Source organism: Haemorhous mexicanus, chromosome 2 (genome assembly GCF_027477595.1).
Source record: "Haemorhous mexicanus isolate bHaeMex1 chromosome 2, bHaeMex1.pri, whole genome shotgun sequence".
Lineage (NCBI taxonomy): Eukaryota > Metazoa > Chordata > Aves > Passeriformes > Fringillidae > Haemorhous > Haemorhous mexicanus.
The window spans coordinates 41,947,826-41,972,537 of NC_082342.1; the positions used below are offsets into that span (position 1 = coordinate 41,947,826).

General features: G+C 40.5%; 2 protein-coding genes across 3 annotated transcripts; both read left to right on the forward strand.

The window, feature by feature from the left end:
• Window positions 1–25: 25 nt before the first annotated feature.
• C2H11orf54 (chromosome 2 C11orf54 homolog) lies at window positions 26–11,624 on the forward strand. 2 transcript variants are annotated; one of them, XM_059838561.1, is made up of 9 exons: window positions 26–160; window positions 2,724–2,846; window positions 4,869–4,967; window positions 5,915–5,988; window positions 6,543–6,644; window positions 7,582–7,758; window positions 8,491–8,640; window positions 9,214–9,330; window positions 11,351–11,624. In XM_059838561.1, the coding sequence occupies exons 2-9, from the start codon at window positions 2,789–2,791 to the stop codon at window positions 11,522–11,524; spliced, it is 951 nt and encodes a 316-aa protein (XP_059694544.1). In that variant the 5' UTR covers window positions 26–160; window positions 2,724–2,788; the 3' UTR covers window positions 11,525–11,624. The 2 variants fall into 2 exon arrangements, with proteins under 2 accessions (XP_059694544.1, XP_059694543.1); XM_059838560.1 differs by having other exon boundaries at window positions 100–240.
• Window positions 11,625–12,054: 430 nt separating this feature from the next.
• MED17 (mediator complex subunit 17) lies at window positions 12,055–24,712 on the forward strand. The gene is made up of 12 exons (XM_059838559.1): window positions 12,055–12,336; window positions 12,631–12,797; window positions 13,220–13,439; window positions 14,794–14,930; window positions 15,026–15,110; window positions 16,260–16,412; window positions 17,201–17,331; window positions 18,355–18,539; window positions 19,050–19,187; window positions 20,166–20,283; window positions 21,484–21,643; window positions 23,589–24,712. The coding sequence occupies exons 1-12, from the start codon at window positions 12,105–12,107 to the stop codon at window positions 23,792–23,794; spliced, it is 1,932 nt and encodes a 643-aa protein (XP_059694542.1). The 5' UTR covers window positions 12,055–12,104; the 3' UTR covers window positions 23,795–24,712.

Genomic DNA, 24,712 nt, shown 5'->3' on the forward strand with positions numbered 1-24,712 from the left:
GGGGCGGAGCCGAGCCGAGCCGAGCCGAGCCGAGCCGAGCCGAGCCGAGCCGAGCCGAGCCGAGCCGAGCCGAGCCGAGCCGAGCCGAGCCGAGCCGAGCCGAGCCGAGCCGAGCCGAGCCGAGCCCTGCCTCGCTGTGCCAGTCCCGGCGGCAGGGCAGGTACGTGCGGTCGGGCGGTAGCGGCGGTCGGTGCGTGGCAGAGCTCGGACAGGTCCCGGCTTCCCGCGGCTTCTCGCCCGGTGAGAGGCTCCCGTTCCTGCTGTGCTGCTTGTCTTTCCCCAGGCTCCTCCGGGCTGGCAGCTCCAGCCTGAACAGCCCCTTCCTTCCCCCCGCAGCTATGCCAAGCGTCCCGCCGCCTTTAGCGCTCCCTCGCTCCAGTACTCTCCGCTGCCTTTGCCTGCCGGGATGCTCTCTGTCCCTTCGGAGCCCAGCCTCGCCTAGCACGCCTGTTAATTCCCTGCCCGTCCTTTCCCCAAATCCCAGCCGCTCAGTTGTCTCTACTGCCCCGCAGCTTTCCTCTGCCCCATACGGGATCTCCTCGCACCGCCCCCGGCGAAAAATACGGCTTCTGCATCTCTGGATGCCTTGCTCTTCTTGGTGTCATCGCTAAATTTCTCTCTCACAACTGCCGTCTTCAATTTTTTCCAGGGATATTTCTTCCCCCACCATCCCCCTCCTCGACTCATGTCTAGCCTGCCTATAACCTCTCATTTTTGGCTGTAACTCTCCAAGCTAATTTCAATTCAGTTTTTGATAATAGACACCCCACACACATAATTAATCTATTGTTTCACGTTTCATCTGCCTTCTCCTGGAATCTGGCTACTCTCTCTGATGTTTTCTTCCCACTTCAAAAGTAGACTTTTAAGTCTTTGTTGCCTCCATTCTAGTTGCACCATCCCACATCTATAATAGTTTTATCATCCCTTTAGCATTTGTGTTCTTTCTTTGAAATTCTTCTGTAGCAATTCAGTGTCACTGCACCCCTCCTTGATGGATCTTAATTGTGTGCTGTTGTCTCAGGTTCTCTCTGTCCCACACCACACAATTCACTCCCTCGCGAATATTTGCTGTGGTGGGCCATGGATCTACTCTTAGGTGTCTTTCCTGGTAAAAACTACTGTCTATCTCAGATTGGGTTTGTTATGGTACATCAAATTTTTCCACAGTCTTTTGCTCCTTTCTTGATTGTGGGGAGCTAACTTATTTGAATACTGTACAAGTCTTGTATCTGCCTTTTGCACAACAGCAGTTCTAGCTTGCCTTCTCAGACTGTTTCAGGACAACCAATGTGTTGAGTGCTGGCACAGCTTCCTCCTGGATGTGGTAAAAGGTTCTTGAGGGGACGAGGATCATCTAAAACAATGCTCCCAAAGCCATGTTCTCACTTTCTGCCTATGGCTAAATTTTCCCTCTCTTGGTACACACTAAAAGCCTTGTGGTATGATTCACTCCACCTGACATGAGGCTTCTACCAGAGGCACCAAATCCAGCCTGCTGCTTTCTCCTCCAGAGCTAGAGGAGGAATGAAGTCAACTGCGGAGATAGATAAAACCAGCTAAGATGAGATTTATTATACACAGGTTGCAGTCTTTCTTCCCTTCTCTACTGCTTGCTACAGCAGTCATTTGGGGTGGCTGAGCATTCAGCTCAAAGGTTTCAGTTAAGTGACTGCTACAATCTCCCCACTGGTTTTTCCACTGTTTGGTGGGGTTTTTTTCCTTTATGAAGACTCAAGAGGACATGGTGTAAGGACAGTTACATTTTTTGACAGTCATAAAAGTTAGGATATTTTTAAAACCAAGGCTAGAACTGTACATAAGCAACTGTCTCATACCATAGTCCTTCCTAACAAAGAGTCAGGTCTAGGAATGTAGTTAGGATTTCACTTTTTTCCTTCTTCCACCTGAGATCTGGGTAAATGGGACCCTATTTTTTTTTTTTTTTTTAATTGCTGTGTGTAGCAAGTATGTGCCTAAGGAGTTAATGATTGCTGCAGCTGATTTTTAGGTAGTGTACAATCAGTTGTTTCTGCCCTGACCTAGTGCCTTGCCCTTTAGCTGGTTTGCTGTTGCATGGCTGACTGAAGTACACTTCATTTCTGAAGGGGCTCTTAAACTCATGTTCAAAACTTTTTGCTACAGTACATACTTTTTTTTTTTACATACTTTTTGTATGGGTACAGAGCCTGATACTGCAGAACTTGCTGCTGTTGATTTCTATTTTGCTGCTAGCCTGTTCCACTCTGGAAGGGGAAACACATGCCCAGAATCAAATGGAGACCATGTCACAGCTGGGGTTGAAAGTCCACCATTGCCAGTGCTGGAAAAGTAAACATTAAATTTGGGAAGACCTTAGGAGGGAGCTGAGGTGCTCAGAAAAGCTCAGGTTCCTTTCAAAACTTTCTTGTGACTTGAGGTTTACAAAGACACCCAAATCTCCTGATCACTTCATCTGCATTCAGTGTAGGATATGTTTTCCCTGCACCCAATTGTCAGCTTGAGGACTAATATGTGTAATGCTCTGAGCCAGCTATAGGGCTGACTGAAACATCTTCCAAAATGCATAAGAAATTCAACATTACTATTGAAGCTGTCAGTCTCTCCTGTGATGCCAGAACTACAGTTCTATTTTTTCTATGTATTCTAGAGTGAAATTGAAAAATAATTAACGTGTTGAAAGGAGCATGTTTAAATTGTTAAGCTATTATCTTTGTTGGCAGACCAGTCCCTCTGCAGTGTGCTGCACTGTCACTTCTTACCTGAAGAGATCAGCACCCATCAGGAAATGGCCAAAGTCGAAAGGTTTGCTTTTCATGTCCCAAGTCTGGAGGAGCTTGCTGGGGGTAAGTAATGCAACATGTGACTTTATACAAACTTGTAATGTACTCTTCAAACTTATCTTAAAGCTCATATCAAAGTCTTTCTACAGTTAGTACATGCAGAATTCCTGCCTTTAGCACAGTGAGAAGCAAAGAACAGCACTATTTCTCTATATGTGATGATTTTCTTACAGCAAACAATGATTCCTCCCCAAGCCCCCAAGATATTTAAACACACAGATAGGCTCTCAATTCCTTTAAAACCGCTGAATATGTAGATTTGTGTGCATGTCGTGAAAGTTTGGCCACTACACATCAAACTTCTTTACAAATACAGAATCATCTGTCCTCCTCTAGCCTCCAGTATTTATTTCTTTTTCAGGACTGCTCAAAACATAGCTGACAAGATGCAGTGTAGCATGGCAGATCCTCTTGCTTGAACCTAGTTGGCTCCTTCTTTGGTGATTGCCTTAGAACAGGGCTGCAGGAAACATCTTCTGTAGTTTACTTCTTTCTAAAGCCTTTGCAAGATGTGCTGGGAATAACAGAATGGTTGAGGTTGGAAGGGACTTCTGGGTTCAGCGCAGCTGCTCATGAGCTTCAATTCTTGCCCTAGTAGGAAGACATTATTCCTTCTGGCAGTCTCTCCCCTGCAGCAGATATACTGAAGTTTTTTTGTCTTTCAGATTGATCCTCAAGTTCAGTCTGCTACTTTCCCTAATGTGTGTCAGTTTGACATTTCCACGTATTGAGAACGTGTGGTCCCAGCAGTACCCTGGGTGGTTCCCGGTGCTTTTCTTGCCCAGTCAGACAAGGGCAGTAGGCCAGGGCTGCTGCAGAGAACACCACATACTTGGAGTAGAACAGCTTGAAAGAGTATCAGAAAAATTTCATCACAAAACAGAATTTTCCTATTTTTCCCAATCTGTCCTGAGGATCTCCTGTAAGCTGGGAATTGTGTTGCTGTTCAGATTTTGGGTATAATTTGAAGAGTGTCCTTTTACTGTCCTTGTCCACTTGCCAGAAGGTACTGAGATGTATTTAGAAATGTACCAAGTACCAGCTACTACTTTTGGTCAAGAGCTTGGTAAATCTGATCTCAAGAGGTAAGGTATGGCTGAAACCCTAACTGGAGGAAACAAAGGCACAGGAAAGTCTGTGTAAATAAGGAACCACCTGATTTGAGATCACAGACTGGATGTTCTGTTCTTTAGTTTGAGACATCTCTCAAAGGAGACCCCCAGGCATTAAAGAACCTGGACCTTTCAACATAGTATTTGAAGTAGTGTATGTGAAGAAAATCCCACACTAAAGGTTTGGAAGTTGTTTCCAAACAATGCACTCAGCTCATCGTCCCTGTTGTTTGAGTGACTTTGCAAGTTCTGAGCCTAAAAAAGCATTGATATGAAGGAAACCAAAAATTTTAAATTTGGTTCATTATCACTAACACCATTCATTATCTGTCTTGCTGTGATAGTGGCACTTGCCAGAAAATCTCCACAAGAGCATAAACATGATAGGCAGTATCCCATGGGGGTAGAAATTTCCAGACAGCAGAGACTGAGATTATAATCAAGCTATTGCAAACTGTCTGGTTAATTTATGTAAAGAACTGATTGTTGCTTCAGCTAAATCTTGCTTCCTCCTTTGCTCTTGCATCATATTTGACTGTGATCATAATTGTCTGCTCTTTGAAGCAAACCCAGTGCTGAATGAGATTGAAGTTTACCCATGTTACTTCACACTGTGCTGCTCCTAGTGCTGCTTGGAGCAGTCAGTGTATTTCAATGAAAATGTTTTTTAAATTCTTAAAATTAATTAATGTGGCAAACAATTATCTGGACAAACTTTTGCTCCTCTCTGAAGCTCAGAGTAATTTAACAAGTGCCTGCAGACATTTAAATCAATGGAGTTGCTTAGGGTAAGACTAAATAATGTATCTTACAGAAATAAAGCCCAAACAGATATGTTTATTGTTGTTAGAAACTTGTCAGACTCTTGGTAATTTTTCATTGTCAATAATATTGCCATTATTCTTTATTACAGTTTTGCAGAAAGGGCTTAAAGAGAACTTTGCTGATGTTCAAGTCTCTGTTGTAGACTGTCCTGATCTGACTAAGGAACCCTTCAACTTTCCTGCTAAAGGTGACCTAGCATTCCTGTCTTTCACTAAGACTTCTCCAGTTTTTTTGGCATGATCCTGCTTAGTTTTGATCCTTTAAAGATGTTGAGAGAGCTTAAAATGCTTTTCAGGTAAAGCATATGCATGAGAGGAGAGCTACATTTTATTTCTGAATTTGCTTCCTAGTTGATGTATGAACAAGAGCAAGTCATTACTAAGTACTTGTCATATTTTTCTTTTCTTAACCTATCATTGCATACCCTATTGCTTATTTCATACGCATTATTTAGTGTACTGAAAAGGTTTTGAATTTAAGTTGTTATCTTTCAGGTGGAGAAATTTTTTTAATCGTACCAACCACTATCTGAACCTAAGGAGTTGTACTTCCATTTATTTTTAAATTGCTGGCATTCATGTATGTCAATGAAGTGAACCTCTCTTATTCTGAATGGGATTCATCTTGTTTGACACTAGCTGTCTGGAAGACTGACATGTCATCTCTGCTACTCCTCTGAGTCCCTTCGGGCATCAATGTGAAAGAAACACCTCCAGGACATTATTCATCCCTTCTTAAAATACATACCCAAATAAGTGGGATGAATTGTCCTGAGACAGCTTTCAGCTTTGATAAAATTTTGCAAGTGCTGTCCCAGCAGAGTTCTCTACTGTGTGGTGAGGGTGTTATTGGAGAACTGGCAAATGGAAGGTGTTGTCCACTCTGGCAAATTTTTTTTGTGCTTAGAGAATGTTATTTTACAACATGTTGTGTAGCATTAAATCCTACTGTGAATAATCTTAGGGCTTGGACTTCTTGATAGTTCAACACTTTATTTAAGCATGCTAGCAAAATAGTGTTCTCAAGGGTTTGAGAAGTTTGAGGAACCAGGTCTTTGGTGGGTTAGAATGCATACTTATTGAAGATTGTTGGGGAAAAAATATTTTACCAAGCTAACTGGCTGTATTTTTCCAGGAATCTGCGGAAAGCCTAGGATAGCAGATGTGGGAGGTGTTCCTTACCTCATACCTATTGTAAAGAAAGAAAAAGTGAGTTTTTCCCTGTAGCTGTGGGGTTTAATACATTTGTCAAAAGAAAAGCAATAAACAAAACTAAGGACTAATAGACAGTAGGATCTAGATACTGGAATTCTATGTTTGTGAAATACACTTTTCAGTGTTTAATGGACTGATTCTGATGTGTGTTGTATGTCACAAAATCTAATAAGAACAATAATTCAGTCTTTGAGTAAAATAAGCAGGGAACATACAGGTAGAATCTATCTTTTAGCAAACAAATGGACATCTACCAAATTTGTTATTACTAAACATTGTATTCAGAAGCTATGTTCAACCTATCAAAATTTTAATAAGGGTGGGTGTTGTGAATTAAATGCCTCCAGGACTACAGGCTGACAATTGCAGATAGAGCACCACACCAAAATCAAAGAATGGTTTGGGTTGGAAGAGACCTTAGAGATAGTCTACTTTCAACCCCTCCTGCAGTGAGCAATGATGCCACCCACTAGGTCAGGTTGCTCAGGGCCCCATCCAGCCTAGCTTTGGACACTTCCAGGGATGGAAGTATTGTCTTTCTTTTGCAGGTTTATGATCTAAATAGAGTTGCAAAGGACATAGAGCTGCCTGGAGCCTTCATTCTTGGAGCTGGAGCTGCTTCATCCAAAGTTCTTGGAATAAATGCTGAGGTCAGTGTGTAAGAGTGATGGTTCTCAGTGAATTCATGGAAGTATCACAACAGTAGAGCAGTATTATGCTAGGTATTCCCCATTTGCAACAATGTATTTAATAAACACTTTCACACCACAAACACATAAAACACATTAGAAGGAATTGAGATGAGGGGCATCCACTGAGGTACATACTCCTAAGATTATAAAGATTAATTTTTAACTTGTAATTCTTCAGGAAGCATATGATTACCTTGAAGCATGTGAGAAACATGGTTTTTGAAACTGATTGACAAAGACCTGACCAGAGGTTTTAATTCCAAGATTTAGAAATGCTTCTCAAACTTACTGGTAAAGGCCTTTGAAATACTCCCTGTCTTTTGCCCTCCTGCATGACTTTGTTTCACTTTGTTTGATTTTAAAGATACCACATAGAAAATTATGAACTGCCGGAGGGGTAGGAGACAAAAACTATTGCCTATGGAGACCTTAGTTAATCACAAGTTTTTTCAGGCATAAACCTTTGGTTTTGCTGTCTCCTTTTGATGGAATTATTGGCAGATGTGATAGTCCATATCAGCTTTAAATTTGGGCCACTGTAATAGTGGTTGTTACTGTACACTGAGAGAGTATTACATAGAATTCCAATATTTGCATGCAGACTATAAATCTTTTTTCCTTTCTTTTGTTATTTTTAACACTAGCATTCATCTTTATATAACATTAAGTTTAATTATTCAGAAAAAGTAGACCTGTTTTCTGTACCTTTCAATTACATTACAATATTACTGCATTTTTCTTACGAGTACAGACCTCATCCTGAGAGACAGAGCTGTTTGATGAAGATGATTTTTTCCTTGGGATCATAGCTTCAATCACATTTATGTGAGTTCAGTTCATTTGGCTGATTCTTACATGTTCTTATTGACTTATTCTTATATGTTCTTTTTCCCAGTTTATCCCTATTGTTCAAACTAAGAGCGAAAAAAAGCCTGCTGTAAATGGGAGCTACATTGCTCAGATAAATCCTGCAGATAAAGGGTGCCTGCTTGAGAAGTACAGCAGTAAATACACTGATTGTGAGTTTGGACTGTTGGCCAACCTTTATGCCAGCGAGGGCCAACCTGGTAAGGTACGTACTTCCATGTAAGGTGCCTTTGCAGTGCTTTGTGACTGATTGGAAACTCATGGTTCTCCTATCAGCATTCTGTGATAATAGTAAAGTAGTAATCCCACAAGAGAAACATGGAAAAATAAGGAACTGATGCCAGCGATTGAGGGGAAGAATTAGTGGAGACAGAGGCACTTGAATTTTTGAGGGATAGGTATTAATTTACAAAAACTTTTCCATCATAAATCATTCAACCAAATCCAATCCAAACTAGCAGTGACTTAAGGTAATGGTGCAATGTACTTGTGTAAATGAGACATGGGCACTTAGGTAGTTTTCTGCACAAGTGCTTCTCCTGACATAGCCAGCACAAAGAGGTGCTGGCAGAACAGTTGAAAACCCGAGTGCTGCATGGAAACTGAACAGCCTTCTCTGTTACTCAGTGTTTCTTTCTGATAGAGTGGAAGCCAGCTGGTGGACAGAAGGGAGTTGCTCAAGTCACTGTCTTATATATAGGTAAATCTCTTGCTGCCCAGCTCCCTTTTCAGGTAAAGCTAGCGTTGAACAGAATTAAGGAAAAGAGAGCTGGTCACATACTGGAAAGATGCAAGTGCAGCAGCGCTTGCATGGAAAGTATCTTTTCAAAACATGATATTGGGTTATCAGCTTGGGAGAATTTCAGAGCAGCTTTCACAGACCTTTTCAGCCTATTGCAGCAGGAGACGGCAGTGACAAACTGACTTTATCTTCCAGGTCATTGAAGTGAAAGCCAATGGAAGAACTGGAGAGCTTAACTTTGTGACCTGTCTGAGACAAACTTTAGAGAAACACTATGGAGAAAAGCCAGTTGGGATGGGTGGTACATTTATCATTCAGAAGGGGAAAGCAAAGATTCACATTATGGTATGTTGTTCTCAATGCATGTAACTTTCTTTGTCCTCCTGAAAACAGAAGTTTAAATCAAGGTGTAACATCTTAGTCCCTTAACTTTATTTTGTATTTTTAAATGTATGCATAAACTATTAAGATGGGCACGGTATTAAAGTAAGGAGTTGACATTACAAAATCAGTGTTACAAAACTAGTAATTTTATTTTAGTTGGCATTAATGCCATCATCTTTTGAAATCTGTGTGCAGCTAAAGAACTGGAGAGCTATTGTAAAATGAATTGAAATGAAATACATTAACTCAGATGAGAAGTATTAAACTTTTTAAAAAATAACTGAGCTTCTAAAATGTACCAGGAGGAGGAGCATCCTCACTTCAGTAGTTCTCCCACTACCTGTGCAATAAAAGACATAAGATTCCGGTCGCTTCTGTTTCCGGAAGAATGAGAGTGATGGACACTGTGAACTTCTTTCAGTCAATAAGGAAAATGAACAGAATAGTGGGGAGGGAAAAGCAAAGTTGCTAGATAAAAGGTATCCTGATGCAAGTGTCTTCCTTTTACTTAAAAAGCTTTTATTTTTGCTCTAGCCTCCAGAATTTTCTGCCTGTCCCCTGAATACTGATGAGGATGTGAATAACTGGCTCAAATTCTTTGAAATGAAGGCTCCACTGATTTGTCAGCCAGTAATAGTTTCCAGAGATCCGGTGAGTCTCTTTTTCTCCTTTCTAAGTATAGACTGAGACCTGTAATGAATTTTGTCTTGGATGTGATTTTCCTTTCAAGAATGGGTGTGTGTATATATATATATATATATATATATATATTGTGTTCAGCTCTTCCAGAGCTGGGGCAATGATTGAGAAGCTTCTCATTTCTATGAACTGTTTGAATTGAGGCAAGGTGAATCTGTTCTGAAACGTAGTGACTGTTCATAGTGGATTAACTTCATGGTTCTGTTGCATGTGTTTGCAACAAGTGTTTGCATCCCAAACCCAACAGTATGGTTTGTGTTCACTGCTGGCCACACTGGGAGAAATGTCAAGAGCATGGAAGGTGGTTCAGCCACCTGTTTCTGTAATTCACTTTTGTAACAACTCCCTCTGCTAATGCTGTGTCAAAAGACATGAAGCATGTGTCCTGTTGCTGATGTAAATTAAAGTCTGCAAAGCCTCATGCTGGAAACTTACCTAGCATCTTTCACAAGCACCAAGTTCAACAGCAAATAATTCAGGGTAAAAACCAATCTGGTTTCAAAAACCATTAAGGTGTTCATAATTAGGAAAACTATTTGTTTAAAAGTAACCAGAAAACCATACATGAAAATGGCTATTTTATAAATAAAAATGCAGTCATAATGAATAAAAAAAAGTTTTTTCCCAGAGGTAAGTGGAACATACTGTAGGCTTAAATATGTTGAAGGGTGTGGTTTTATTGTGTCATTATGTGGCAGCCTTTGGCCTAAGGCTAAACTGTATCTTCCCATAATCCACTGATGCATCCTTTGAAAGCAGCCATTGGCAGCTGCTCCGTTCAGAACCAATGCAACTTGTGTGCTGGATACCTCTGGGTTTCTTCTGTCTGCATCCACTGCAAGCTCAACAGTCCTTGGCTAGGCCTGTGGTTTTGGAAATGTTTGAGTAGAAGAGCAGGAGACAATGGCATTCCAATGCCATAGCACTATTCACCAGTATCTCCTTGCAGCCCAGGAAAATAATCATGTCGTGGTCTATGTCAAACTAGGTGTGGCCAGGTCAAGCAAGGGGATTCTTTCCCTCATGAGACCCCATCTGGAGTGCTGCATGTAGCTTTGGGGTCCCAAGAAAGATGTGGACCTGTAAGAGCAGGGCCCAAGGAGGGTCATGAAAATGAGCCAAGGGCTGGAGTACCTCTTCCTTTGAAGAGAGACTGGGAGCTGACATTATTCAGCGTGGAGAAGAAAAGGCTCTGGAAAGACCTTACTGCAGCCTTCCAGTACTTAAAGGAGGCTTTTAGGAAAGATGAAGAGAAGCTTTTTACTGGGGCATGTAGTGACAAAAGAAGAGGTGAGGATTTTAAATTGAAAGTGAACAGATTTAGATTGGACTTGTGGGAAAAAGAATTTTAGGCTAAGTGTGGAGAGACAGTGGAACAGGTTGCCCAGAGATATGGATCCTCCATCCCTGGAAGTGTTCAAGGCCGGGTTAGAGGGGCTATGAGCAAGCTGGTTGAATGGAAGATGTCCCGGCCCATGACAGGGTGGTTAAAATAGACGATCTGCGAAGGTCCCTTTGAACCCAACCCATTCTATAACACATAAAACTGGTGGTGTTGGTCTCATGGTTTAGGATGTTAGTTGCTATTTTATTCATTTTTCTTCCTGTATTCATCTAAGCTGGCTCTCAGAATTGGAGGTAGTCCGTTTATCACATGGGCCTATGAAAATTCAGTTCAAAGGGGTTTCATTTCCAGTAGGGGTGCCTTGGTGTGGCTTGCATTATTTAATCCCAGGACAGAAAGGTAGGGGGAAAAAAAGGTTAAAAAGGACATCTCAGTCAGACTAACACAAAAAGCTGGAGGCTGTCAGGGTTTCTAAATTCTTATGTCGTGTTGGTTTCACAAGTGTCTTGCAAGTTTTCACTGCTTAACTTTGGAGATGTTGGAAATGTGTGTTAGGATAGACTATCCTGAGACTTCTAAATGCTGATCCCATGAGCACGTTGATGACGGGCTTCTGTCTGGTGCCAGGGCTTCGATCTGCGTGTGGAGCACACGCACTGTTTCAGCCACCACGGCGAAGGAGGGCACTACCACCAGGACACCAGCCCGGACAGCGTGCAGTACCTGGGCTACTTCCAGCCCGCCGAGCTGCTCTTCCGCATCGACCGGCCCCAGGAGACGCACCTCGTCGGGAGAGACTGAGCCCCCGGGCCGATTGCATCTTCCTCAAGTACAAATGCTGATTTTTGTAACGCTTTCAATTATCACTTATCAGATTTAAGAATAAATATGAGAATAGTTAGCTGCCGCCTTCTTATTTGTGTCAAAGGGCAGAACGCAGAGCGCACGGTACGACCGAATTCAAACGGAAGTTTAATGGCAATGTTACTGTATGTTTTCCTTTTGTTTGGTTGAGCTTCCTGCGTGGCCACAGCTGACCATGGGGAACTAGAGGTGAAGTCATGTTTAGAACGGGACATGAAACCAACTTCTGGTCAAAAATACGGCCGGAGAAGTAAATGACACCAGCTCCGAGCTTCTGCGCCGGCACCGTCCCCTCACTGCGCTGGCCTCGCCCCCTCACGAGTGCCTCCGGGGACAGCCGAGCCCACTCGGCGCTGGCCCCTCCTCCTTCCGAGCTATCTCCGAAAATGGCCGAGCCCGCTCGGCGCTGGCCCCGCTCCCTCGCGAGCGCCTCCGGAAATGGCCGAGCCCGCTCGGCGCTGGCCCCGCCCCCTAACGGGCCCGCCCCCTGCCGAGTGCGGGCGGGGGTCGCTCCAAGATGGCTGGCGTGCCAGCCGTGCGCATCAGCATCGAGTCGGCGTGCGAGAAGCAGGTGCAGGAGGTGGGGCTGGATGGCAGCGAGACCTACCTCCAGCCGCTCTCCATGTCCCAGAACCTGGCGCGCCTGGCGCAGCGCATCGACTTCAGCCAGGGCTCCGGCTCCGAGGAGGACGAGCCGGGCTCGGCGGGCCGGCCCTGGGCCGAGCCGGGCGAGACGGAGGATGAGGAAGGTGAGAAGGGGCCAGCCCGAGCCCTCCCGCCGGGATGCAGCTGCGGGAGGCCCGCCGCGCTGTGGCGGTGCCGGCCTGCGGCTCCGTGGGTGGTTGGGCCTGGCCTGCCTTCCCCCAGGGGCAGGTCACAGTGTTCGTGGCCCAGCCCCAGTAAATTGGAGAGGGAAAGGACAACAGCGGATTTGATGTCGTGTTGTATTTCGTGCCGTTATGGTCTCTCTGTGGTTCAGAAATGAGCCTTACACCGTACCTTTTTAAAGACCTTTGTTTTTCCTTCCTTTGTTTTGTTTTTAGGGTTGGTAAAGTTCCAGCCATCCCTATGGCCTTGGGATTCAGTGAGGAACAACTTAAGAAGTGCCTTGACTGAGATGTGTGTGTTGTATGACGTTCTTAGCATTGTGAAGGATAAAAAGTTCATGACTCTAGATCCAGTCGGGCAGGATCCCCTTCCTCCAAAACAAGTATGTTGTACCTAGTTGAGCACTTTGTGTAGCTGGATGCTGAAGATTTTATTCTAGTGGATTTTTTTTTTCACGTATTATCAGTACAAAATTTATCAAAACGTTGCTTTTAATGTGCTGTGCTTTGAGAGTCAGAGTAAGGCTGGGATTGGGAGTTCAGGCCAACTTCAGAAGCCTCTTTGCTGGACTCTAAGTCAAAATGCTACTTCCAGCTGTATAATGGTGGTATGAAAGTAATTGTGAATAAATTACTGGATATCCAGCAAAAACAGCATATCAGTCGCTGTCAGTTAATTTCCACTAATAATAAATAAATGTTAATTAAAATAATTAATAACAATAATAACAATTGTAACATTAATAACATTAATAATAATAATTTGTGAATTAAAATGCAAGTATCTTGTTGGTTTTGGTCCTAGAATCCTCAGTTTCTACAGCTAATTTCAAAAAAGAAGTCATTAGCTGGAGCAGCTCAGATCCTGTTGAAAGGTGCAGAAAGATTATCCAAATCAGTTGCTGAAAATCAGGAAAATAAGCGACAAAGAGACTTCAACTCTGAACTGCTAAGATTGAGACAACACTGGAAGCTGAGAAAAGTGGGAGATAAAATTCTTGGTGATCTGAGCTACAGAAGTGCAGGTAAACAATAGGATCTTTTTCACAAGAAGGGATATTTTATTAAATTCTATTTTTGTAACTGGGAAAAGAGATGGAATATATCTTAATAAATATTTTCAATGTGAATTTATTTATGAGACAGATTTATAAAGGAAGAACTTTTGTTTTAGTATCAGGGAAAATATCTTGGCATCTTCAATCCAGAAAGTAATTTTAAAGGCTAACTGTAGTATTTTACTAAGAATTTGTTCAGAAAAACAATACTGCATTTGCAATGTAATTGATCAGTTGACAGGCAGACTTTGTAAATCCTTGGCTTTTATCTACATTTGGTGTGTAAAGCATTAAAAAAAAAGAAGTGAAGAGTGGATTACTTTTTTTTTTTTTATCAAAGATCAGAAAATCCTAGAATATCTCAAGTTAGAGATAGGCTTGTGGTGTCTAAGTCCCTGCTCCCTAGAATTCACACCAGGTAAAACTAAACCATATGACTAAAGAGTGATGTTGAAGGTACATTATTATACCTGGTTTTCCTACAGTTCAGAAATTATGCTGAGGATATGCCTTAATTCATGGATTACATTTCAAGGGGGTGAGCAGCCGGGAGTTCTAGAGGCCTTTATGGAGTGACAGAGCGAATACAGAATCACACAGAAGTTAGGATGTAGGTACAAAGCAGGCATCAGAACTAAATGTGTTGGTTTCCTCTTGTCATTGGTGAGGGAGGGGAAGGATGAATTGAGATTTGTTCATGAAAAAGCTGTAGATGTACCCCAGGCTATGTATTGTTTTTAGTTAATTTACCCTGAACTAGATGAACTGTGCCCTGGATGAAAAAGGTGTGCAGCTAGGACAGATGTGGGTATCTGCTTTTATCAGTCCCTGAATGACTGCCTATAGAGTTATCGTTTACAGTCAGAACATGGTTATAGTTTTAAGATTTCTAGCCAAATATCAGAATTCCTTTAAATCAAGAAGTGTGTTGTACCTTTAACTACCTGCTTGCGAAACTTCACACATTTACTTTTTGCCTTTTTTGTTAACCAAATATCTTTCTGTTTTTCCTTCCTTGCACCTAATAACTCAATTTCAAAAAACTCTTGGCTTCCTCCCATAATTATTGAATACTCTGTGTTAGCTTAGTGTAAAATATTACACATTGCACAGTGGAGGATTGACATGCTGGTGCAGTGGTGTGAGCTTTCTAATTTATCTGGTTTTTTTTAAGAAGTCATTAAGTAATGTGAGTCAAGTGCAGATCTTAAGATTTGGAGACTCAGAATTTCATATTCTTCCAAAACAGAAATATGAGCTTTTTTTATTTTCAGAAGGTGCTTAATATTTAATGTATATGCCTTTGTCCTTCTTTCCTCAGGCTCCCTTTTTCTTCATCATGGCACATTTGAGGTGATAAAGAACACTGACATTGACCTGGATAAAAAAATACCTGAGGATTACTGTCCATTGGATGTTCAAATTCCAAGTGATTTAGAGGGATCAGCATACATCAAGGTTTGTCAGAGAAACCTTAATAACCTAGTGGAGTTTTGTTTCAGATTTGTATGCTTGCAGAGAACAAACATTAAATACTGTTCCCTCTTGCCTAGGTTTCTATTCAAAAACAAGCACCAGACATTGGTGACCTCGGGACAGTCAATCTCTTTAAAAGACCCTTGCCAAAATCAAAACCAGGTACAGCTTATATGTTGTTTTATGAGTAAGTTCTTAAGGAATGAGTCTGGATATGATGCTTATTTTAAAGTTTCAGCATACAGCTGGGAAGAAGAGGGAATAAGATTTCCCTTATTTAAACTGAAATATTCTGTTTAGGTGCTGCTTGGGCTTTTGAAATCATGCTTTCAAAGCATGCTCCTTCAGTTTTTCATATGTGTTTATTCAGTTCTGAAACAGAATTATTAGGGTTGTATTTTGAGTATTCTGGAGCCCCTTTTATTAGACATTAAAAGTTTGAGCCCATAACTGAAATCAAACCAAGGTGTTGTGTTTCAGTCAGTTACATCCCATTAATTCAGCTGAACTAATGATTGCTCATTCTTAACTTTTTCCAAAATACATAATTTGTGTCGGTTGGTCATATGTTTTATCTGGATCTGAAACTCTGCTGGTGGTCTGTGTGTTAATTACCAACAGCTCACCTGGGAGATATTAAATGAATCAATGTACTATGTGCCAGTGTGTGAAGTTATAAACTTTTGGATTAAAAAGCCATCCTTTACTCTGTAAAGTTAAAAATAAGCTGGCAGGATTTTATTTCACAGTTGTCTGATATAGATGCTGGTGCTGTCCTGAACATAGACAGAGTGCTGTACTATGAGGTGTTTCATATGGTATTGAGGGTACATTATGCAGCTTGTGTGCTTACTCACTCCAGAATCTCCCAAGAATTTTGGGCCTGTAAACCTTGTAAAAGCATATACGTGCACTGAACATTACTGGGTAGTTCATCATAGAGTGAATTTAATAAAGCCAGAAGAATCATTGAAAGCAAACTAAAACTTAAGGAGCAGAGGTTCATAAAGAAAGGCCTTCACAAAAGACCTGGGAGTGTAATATACTGTTCCATAAGGGTGTTGCACTTCACAATACACGTGTACAATGTGTGCAATACAATATGTAAAATTGAATCAAAATTAGTTTTAGTTTTACCTTTAGGTGCTTGCTTAACTGAGATAAAATTCTGATAATAATCAATTTGGGTATAAGGCATTGACTGCTTTATCTTAGTGATCACACCTGGCTACTGCATAATATTTGGCATCTGAAAAAAAGGTGGCTTCTCTTTGCTCTTCCCTCCTGCCAACATTGATATATACTTTTCAGGTTCTGCACACTGGCAGACTAAGTTGGAGACGGCACAGAACGTTCTTCTATGTAAAGAAATTTTTGCCCAGCTGTCACGAGAAGCTGTTCAAATTAAATCACAGATTCCTCACATTGTAGTGAAAAATCAGATAATCTCCCAGCCTTTCCCAGGTAGGAAGCTTTTTGAGATGCTTAGCCTACAGTTGTTTCCTTAAATACTGATTGATGTCACCTTTTTTAATGCTCTGTCCTTACAAAAGAAAAAACAAACTCCTTGATTTTCAAAGGTTTTGAAAAACAGAATTTCAGATAATTCACAGTAGTTTCTAATGTACTCTGTTTTCCTTTGTGATTGTGTTTTTTTGTCAGCAGCACTTAAAACTGTCAGCTTTAATGCCTTGTGCATGTGGCAGTTTGGAGCTGAGCATAAGTCATTGCTTCTGGATTGCGTGTAAGAAGATATTTAAGACTTGAGTTTATGGGTCCTCAGAAGATCAAAAGCAAAAGCTCTTCAGTGAGGATAATTAAGCAGCACAAAGGTGGCTCAGAGTCAGTGGTGAATCCTCTGTTCTTACAAGGGATACACAATTGATTTTTATCATGCAAAGAATATGTTTCTGGATTGCTTAATATGTGTGTGATGGTTAATCACTCCTTCTTTGAGAAAGGAATGGGGTCCTGGGGACTTCTTTTTGTGTGGGATTGAGTCATAGAAATTGATGTGAATGCATCTGGTGAGTTCACAGTTGTCAACACCTCAGTGAATATCAAGTTTTACTTGCCTTTGGTGCTGTGCTCTCCACCATCATTCTTTGATTTTTTCTCTAATGCAGTGAATATCTGTTGTTAAACTACTCAGTATAAAACGTGAAGAAAAGCAGTTCTCAGTGGCAACCTTGAAAGCTGTCAGTGCTCACTTTTTAAAGTCTTTTTTTTTTTTTTCCATCTGCTTTGTACAGGTTTGCAGCTGTCTATTTCTCTGTGTCACTCTTCTAATGATAAAAAGTCACAAAAGGCTGCTTCTGAAAAACAGAATCCAGAGGATCATCTCTATGTTCTGGAACATAATTTGCATCAACTTATCAGAGAGGTACTGCATATATGGCTGAAATACTGAAGAATTTTGGGGCTTTTGTTGAGCCTTCTTCCCAGTGTGTGGCACTGGTATAACAGCCAAGTGCCACTAGAGGCCAGTCCTTCTCCATCCATTTGTGGAAGGCAGCCTATTGCTTGGGTTGTGGGTTGTTTGGGAGTTCCAGTTAATGCTTTCATGGCATGCTGGTTCTTTACTTAACCTCAGACCTGGCTGCTCACTTCAGAAAAGCTATGCAAAGCTTTTCCAGTAGAGTTCATCAGTTCTGCCCTTTTTTGTGTCTAATAGTGCTTACCAAACACTGTCAGTCAGCATCTGGTCAGCCATACCCTCAAGAAGGAACAATCAATTGCCATAATAGCTTTGTTTATTTGAATGTCCACTTCTCTGCTTCAGCATTTTAGATTCTTGAATAATCTAGCAGAACCTGGGGTATGAGGTTGAGGTTGTGTCTCTTCAGGAAAGAAGCACAGTTTTGCACCTCTAAGTAGAATTGAAACCATGTTCCAGAGAGTGTTCACCTCCTTAGAGCATGGCTCTGCAAGTCATGCAGTCATGTGGAACAGTCCAGTGTTTTAAACACTGATTTAGGGTTCATGAAGCTTTGGCTCAGTGCCCACCCCCCTGTGGATTTCCTTTACTTTGGACATACTGCTAAAACTTTCTGTACTTCAATTTTTTTTGTCTAAAATACTTCCTTTATTTTTAAGTGGCCATTATTTCTGTCTCCATAGATGTATATAAAGAAAAATTACTGGAACTACTGCCATGGTACCAAATTTTTGTTCGCTAGCATTTTTTTTTTTAATTACTTTTGATAAGGTTTGAAAGACACGTATAAATGGAGGAAGCAAAGTATGAAGAGCTGTCTTTAAAGTGCTGTCAGGTTGATAAAAAGTTGCACTTTTTGAAAGTAACTCAAAAAACATGCTGTGAAGCAACATATTGTAGGATACTTATTATTTATTGCAGATACATTATTTGGTGCCATCCTTTTATAACATGTGTTGGTTGTTGCAGTGCCACAAGCAAACCCTGAGCTCGACAGTGATGCCACATCCAGCTAGTGCACCTTTTGGCCATAAGAGAATGAGACTTGCAGGGCCCCAGGCTTTTGATAAAAATGAAATCAGTTCTTTACAGTCAAATGAAGGACTTCTGGAAAAGATCATAAAACAGGCAAAGCATATATTTTTAAGACGAAGGTGGGTCACAAGATACTCTTGTTACAGTAACATGTACAATTATGTAGAATATAATTGATCTATTTTAAGTGTTCTTAAAACTAGCTGCTGTTTCCTTCATGGTTAATACAGTCTTTTTTTGTAAGTACTAAGAACCAAAAATTATGAAAAAATATGATAAAACAACATTCAGCTAGTAAAAAGAAAACAAATACCAGATTTCTTTGAGATCTCTGTGATAGTTGCAACATAAGCTGCTGATAATTGTCCCTACTTATCTCAAAGTGCATAAATTCTTTTTAGTATTCTTAGCAGTGCAGTAGCTTATACTGAGTAATACCACTTCAATAGTACTGCAGAATGTATGAGAAATGTACAGAATAAACAAGTGTACTTCATTAGCACTAGAACAGTGCTGAAATAGAGTTTTGATCCACATGTTAAATCTAATAACCTCCTTGCTTCCTGTAAGCAAGATAACATTACAAAGTGCCTGGATTATTATGTGTGGACTGTGGCTTTATCTTCTAGAACTGCTCGAACCATTGACAGTCTGGCCAGTCGTATTGAGGATCCTCAGATTCAGGCTCACTGGTCCAATATCAATGATGTTTATGAATCCAGTGTTAAAGTTCTAATAACTTCTCAAGGATATGAGCAGATATGCAAGTAAGTATGAGAATGCATGTCCTTTTAGTTGTAAAGGCATTAAGCAAAGGCAGCATGTATTCACCGTGTGCTTTAAAGGTTTAGATTCTTTTCAGACAGACAAGTAGGAGTCTATTATTTGTATTTGTTTTTCTGACTTGACTGTGGGGTGAACAGTCACCTTAAGAAAACTTCACCCACTTTACCCTTTAATGAAGATATTTAGTACATCTTTAATTAGTACTGTTTTCTTTCAAATAAGGAATTTAAGATGGAGAGTGGACACTTGGTTGCACGGTCTGGGGGGGTGGGGAATTTCCTTTGGTTAGAGATGACTGAATACAAAATATCATTTGATGGTGCTGGAGTCTAAACTTCCAGGCTGGACATGGAAAGCTAATCAGTGCTCAGTCCTAGCTTGGTTGCATGTGTACTGAAATGTAGAACTCTTGTAATTCATGCAATAATTATGCATGTTCTTACCGATATACAAGATTTGATGTTCCAGAAAGAAATACATACAGACTGACCAGCAGTGAATTCATTAATGCATCAACAGTGATTTTTAGAGCAGTGCTCTCTGGCTGTGACCACAGTGTGGGGCAACCTGCAGTCATTGGTGCATTTCCAGTCTTGGTTCCTGAGTACATAAGCTGCCCAGGTTTTGTCTGTGGTATACAACACACCATTTTCCCCTGCACAACTGGAGGGAAACTTGGGCATGGGGCAGGCCGGGAGCTGTGAGGCTTCCTTGACCTGAACAAATGGTAGGCCAGGTCTGGGAGCATGCCACAGAATATGTCACCTGCCATATTAGAGGCAGCTGTTGTGGTGACTGATGAAACTGGAATATTTGGAGTTGCTGTCCCATTCTGTAGGCTTTGCACTGTCTGTCTTAGGAATTCTTGTCAGTGATTGGGTGGGATTCTGTGTTCTTAGTTTTCTGTTTTATTAAGCGTTTTAATGCTTTTTGAATAAATATGGATCTTGTCTTCAAAGATCCATTCAACTACAGCTGAACATTGGAGTTGAACAAATCAGAGTTGTGCATAGAGATGGAAGAGTTATTACATTGTCCCATCAAGAGCAAGAACTGCAGGATTTCCTTTTATCTCAGGTAGACTCATGTATGGTATTCTTCCCTTTCTCGTGATGTTTGGGAAACAGGAGAAGTTAGAATCTCACTTTCATCTATGTAGAAAATATTAAAAAGTTCAAATTAAGATAGTGGAGAAGGGAAGCTGGATGACTGAATTTTCACTATATTTATGTAGAGTCTTTAGCAACTCTTACTAAAATATATTGCCATTTTTTACTAGGGTCAGTAGTCATAATAATTTTTCCCTCCAATTTAAAATGCATTTCTTTATGCTGCTCATTATGGGAGGAAGAAGTTGGTGGTAATCATAGCAGACAATAAAGTATTCTATATATGAAACTTACTGTAGCTAAGTTCTTAATGAACCCACAATTACTGTAATTTCAACATTGTCTGTTAATGCTCACTTTGCATCTCTTGTTACTAAATCAGCTGATACTTGAATGAACTCTGTTTTCTTAATTGCTTAGAACAACCTGCTGGTTTTATTCAGAAGTAACAATCTCCCCACTAGGCATTATAAATAGTCAAAATGCAGGTATTTAATAACAGTGGTTGGCCTGTTGCAGTTACATAAAACTCCATGACACAGAAAACAAGTTGAAACAGATTTTGCTGAGGTCGTGTCTTTTTGCTCAAGTGTTGTCAGACTTGTTCACAGAGAACTGCTGAATGGTGCTGGATACTTCCTTGTTACAAGGGTTAAGTCATGATACAGGACAACAGTAGCATTTAAACTCCTAAGCTGTTAGAGCTCAGTGCTTACACTGGAGCATTAATGGAGATAATCATGCATGTGAGAACCTCAACTTTTTTTTCTGAATTTTCTCTGCTAATACTTTCTCATATTTTTATATTTTACAGCAGAAGTCTTGTTTCTCTTGAAATAGAGGATTGTTTACAAACTAATTTTCTGAGACTTAAATAAAGATTTTTGTAAATTGATAGCAGCATTTAAATAAAATGGCTAAGCGTATATTAAAAAAATTCATTTAAGTGCATAATAGAGTGGTCTTCTCTTCTGTGCAGGAACTAGTCTAAATTCAAATAACACCAAGTTATTCCATCATGATAAAAAAAGTTCTCTGAAAGCAGAGAATTTAAAGTCACTTTTATAAGTAATTATTGTACAGAAAACAGGCTTGCTAAACTACATAAACAATTCTTTCTATGGTCTGCAAATATTGAACAGAAAACAAACCTCTTGTTATGTTTCAGATGTCACAGCACCAAGTACATGCAGTTCAGCAGCTTGCAAAAGTTATGGGATGGCATGTGCTGAGTTTCAGTAATCACGTTGGTCTGGGACCAGTGGAGAGCATTGGCAATGCATCAGCAATAACTGTAGCATCACCAAATGGAGACTATGCCATTTCAGGTAGTGTTCCCCCTTGCAAACAGAAGTCAAATCTTTCTGAGAGTGTTTGTAGAATATTTTGCTATAAATTGATAGTATGCTTTAAAAGTCTACAGACTATCTCTTTGGTGTATGGAATTGAATATCTAAATAGAATCAATCATTTTGCTCAGGAAGCCACTTAATATAAACCTGATTTAATTTACACAGGCTTGAAAATATTTCTTATAGTCACTTAGGAAAATTATATGTATTATATTGATACATTATTTAAATATCTTATTTTTGATAAATATTATATAAATATTCTTTATATAATATATAATTATAGGTAAGTAATTATACATATTATTATAAGCATAGAAAAAAGAGATTACGGAAACCATCAGGATCCTGGGAGAAGGGAACAAGATAAACAACAGGATCACAACTCCAAACTTAGGGAGAACAGCTTTTGTCTCTTTAGGGATCTTTTGAAAGATTCCTATGGGATATGATCCTGTGGGATGGAAAGAAGAGGGGTTCAGGAATGCTGTTTGATTATTGTTTCCAAGGGTCACCTCTTTCAAGCTCAAGAATGGTCATTCCTAATGTTCAGGAAGTTGTGCAAAGGTGACAGAAGACCTGTGTGTATTAACAAGGAGCCCATGGCTGAACTCATGACATAGGAAGGAAGCTCCAAGAGATTATAAGTAGTTGTCCTGGGAGGGATATAGAGAGACTATCCAAGCATGCATTGGTAAGGATGGGAAAGCTAAGGATAGGATAGGAATCTGGTGAGGGATGTACAGGGCCACTTCCACATGTATGTCAGCAGCAAAGGAAAGATTAGGGAAAATGTGGGACTGCTGTTAAACAGAGAGAGTACCTGGTGGCACAGGACATGGAGGAGGCCAAGGTACTCAGTCCCTTCTTTACTTCTTTGGTCTTAAGACTGGCCTTCAGAAACGGATCTGTGAGACCCTTGGGAAATTTTGAAGCAAAGATTCAGCCTCAGTAGTGGAGGACCAGCTTAGATAGAACCTTTGAACAGACCTAGACATACACAAGTTCATGGGACCAGGTGGGATATATATCCATGACTGCTGAGGGATTGATGTCACTGCAAGGCCACTCTTGATCATCTCTAAAAGGCAAGGCTCAGGAAGGGCTCCTGAGGACTGAAGAAGGCAAATGTTATATCCTATATTCAAGAAGGAAAACGTGGGGAACTACAGTCTGATCAGCCTCATTGCAATTACTGGGAAGATGAGTTGGAGAAAAATAGTCTCAGAAGAATTCTCCAAACATACTATGGAGAAAGGGGTGATGAGGAATATCAGTTTATGAAAGAGAAATCATAGTTCAATCAGCCTGATAGTTATCTCTTTATAGAAGGTTAGCTTGGTAGATGGGGGAAAAGCTAGGTGGAACCTCTCTAACTGTTTATTTAAAAAGCCAACACACACCACTCCCCAGCATCAAAACACAGAAACCCATCCAAGCCAACGAAGCACCACCACCCCTCCACTAGTCTCACAGAATTTTGTGATTAAAAGTAACTGCCTGATGACCTAGATCCTGACAATTTGAGATAAATCCACTAGAAACAATATATTTTTCAACAGAATAGTGGGGAATATATCCAAAGAAAGAATGAGCAATGAAGCCTTTGCCCTTCCTGGCATTCTTGGGGAAAAAGAAATGCATTTGTAAGGTGTACATTTTGGTGTTTTTTAAAAGTTTCTCTGTCTTGAGCTAACCAAGAACCTGCAGTGCGAAAGCAACAAAATCATACAGATGTGGGAGATGAGAGAGAAAATCCAGAGAAAAAGCTTTGAAAAAGAAAGGAAGAGAATTTCCCTTGTTTGCTTTCAGCATGTTTGGAATTGAGTAGGAGTAAAGTGTAGAATACACAAGGAAGAATACTTAGTATGAGGAATGCCTACAGTGTAAAAGTGCTCATTGAAATCTCCTTTCCCCACAGTCCGTAACGGTCCGGAAAGTGGCAGCAAAGTCATGGTTCAGTTTCCACGGAGCCAGTGCAAGGATCTCCCCAAGGGTGATGTCCTGCAGGACAGCAAGTGGAATCATCTCCGGGGGCCATTCAAGGAGGTGCAGTGGAATAAAATGGAAGGGCGTAACTTTGTGTATAAAATGGAACTCCTGATGGCTGCCCTAACTCCTTGCTAGTGAAGCATCAGCCTCTCTCTGAGGGCTTTGAAGTGTCTCTGTGCAGTGGTAACGGCCAGTGCAGCAAAAAGAAATGGGAGCTATGGGCCAATACAAGAAAGCAAAATCAAATTTATTTCCTGTACAGAAATAACCATTTTGGTATTTGTAATAAAGCCTTTTTCAGTGGCATATAAAATACATACATTGTAAAAGTTCCTTTCAGCTGTATCTTTGAAATTTGCTCTGTCCAGAGTGACATAGATGAGTAATTAATGTATTTTTTGTTTATAAAATTAAATTTAGTAGTCCTTGAGTTGAAGCATTCTTGAGTTGGAATTGATGGGGATTCTGGGTGACTCCTTTTTTTTTGAGAAATATGTTTACTTGGCAGTTTAATTTGAGAATGTTACAAAGTCACTGCCTGTGGCACAAGTCTTTCCTCTCTGCCTGTGTCATGTCGGCTACTTCGCTTGTGTTTTGACCTTGTTTTTTACAAGAATATAAAGGAAAGGGTCTTACTTGGCTGGCAAAGTTTTGACAATTTTAGTTTGTGGGTGATTTATGACTTAGTGACTGGATAGAAGGAGGAAACTCATGCAGCGAACCTCCTCCACACTTGAGCACCTGGGTCTTTCTCCATGATTATCATCCAGGGAAATAACAATATCTTCCCACATATCAGCTCTTTTGAGTTCTTTCAAAATAAAAAAGTCACATTTTTTTATAGTTTTGGTTGTAGTTGTAGCCTTCTTGAAGTTTACAGTATCGTGTTCAACAAAGCTTTCATTTTGTTTGGTACTTAAGTGCTAAGGCACTCTTTGCAACTTGTCTGTGCAAACTGGTTCATATTCATGTCCATGTTGTCTTATGAGGTGTCTGTCTGTATGTATATATATGAACTTCCTGCACATAAACATGATCAAATTGAGCATCACA

What these genes read in the sequence shown, in the direction of transcription:
- MED17 (XM_059838559.1), top strand. Translation starts at nt 12,105, where the DNA reads ATGGCTGGCGTGCCAGCCGTGCGCATCAGCATCGAGTCGGCGTGCGAG. An exon ending in AATCTCCCAGCCTTTCCCAG is followed by an intron (nt 16,413 to 17,200) that starts GTAGGAAGCTTT and finishes TGCTTTGTACAG; the next exon opens with GTTTGCAGCTGTCTATTTCT. An exon ending in TGGAGACTATGCCATTTCAG is followed by an intron (nt 21,644 to 23,588) that starts GTAGTGTTCCCC and finishes CTTTCCCCACAG; the next exon opens with TCCGTAACGGTCCGGAAAGT.
- C2H11orf54 (XM_059838561.1), top strand. Translation starts at nt 2,789, where the DNA reads ATGGCCAAAGTCGAAAGGTTTGCTTTTCATGTCCCAAGTCTGGAGGAG. An exon ending in GCGAGGGCCAACCTGGTAAG is followed by an intron (nt 7,759 to 8,490) that starts GTACGTACTTCC and finishes TTTATCTTCCAG; the next exon opens with GTCATTGAAGTGAAAGCCAA. An exon ending in TAATAGTTTCCAGAGATCCG is followed by an intron (nt 9,331 to 11,350) that starts GTGAGTCTCTTT and finishes GTCTGGTGCCAG; the next exon opens with GGCTTCGATCTGCGTGTGGA.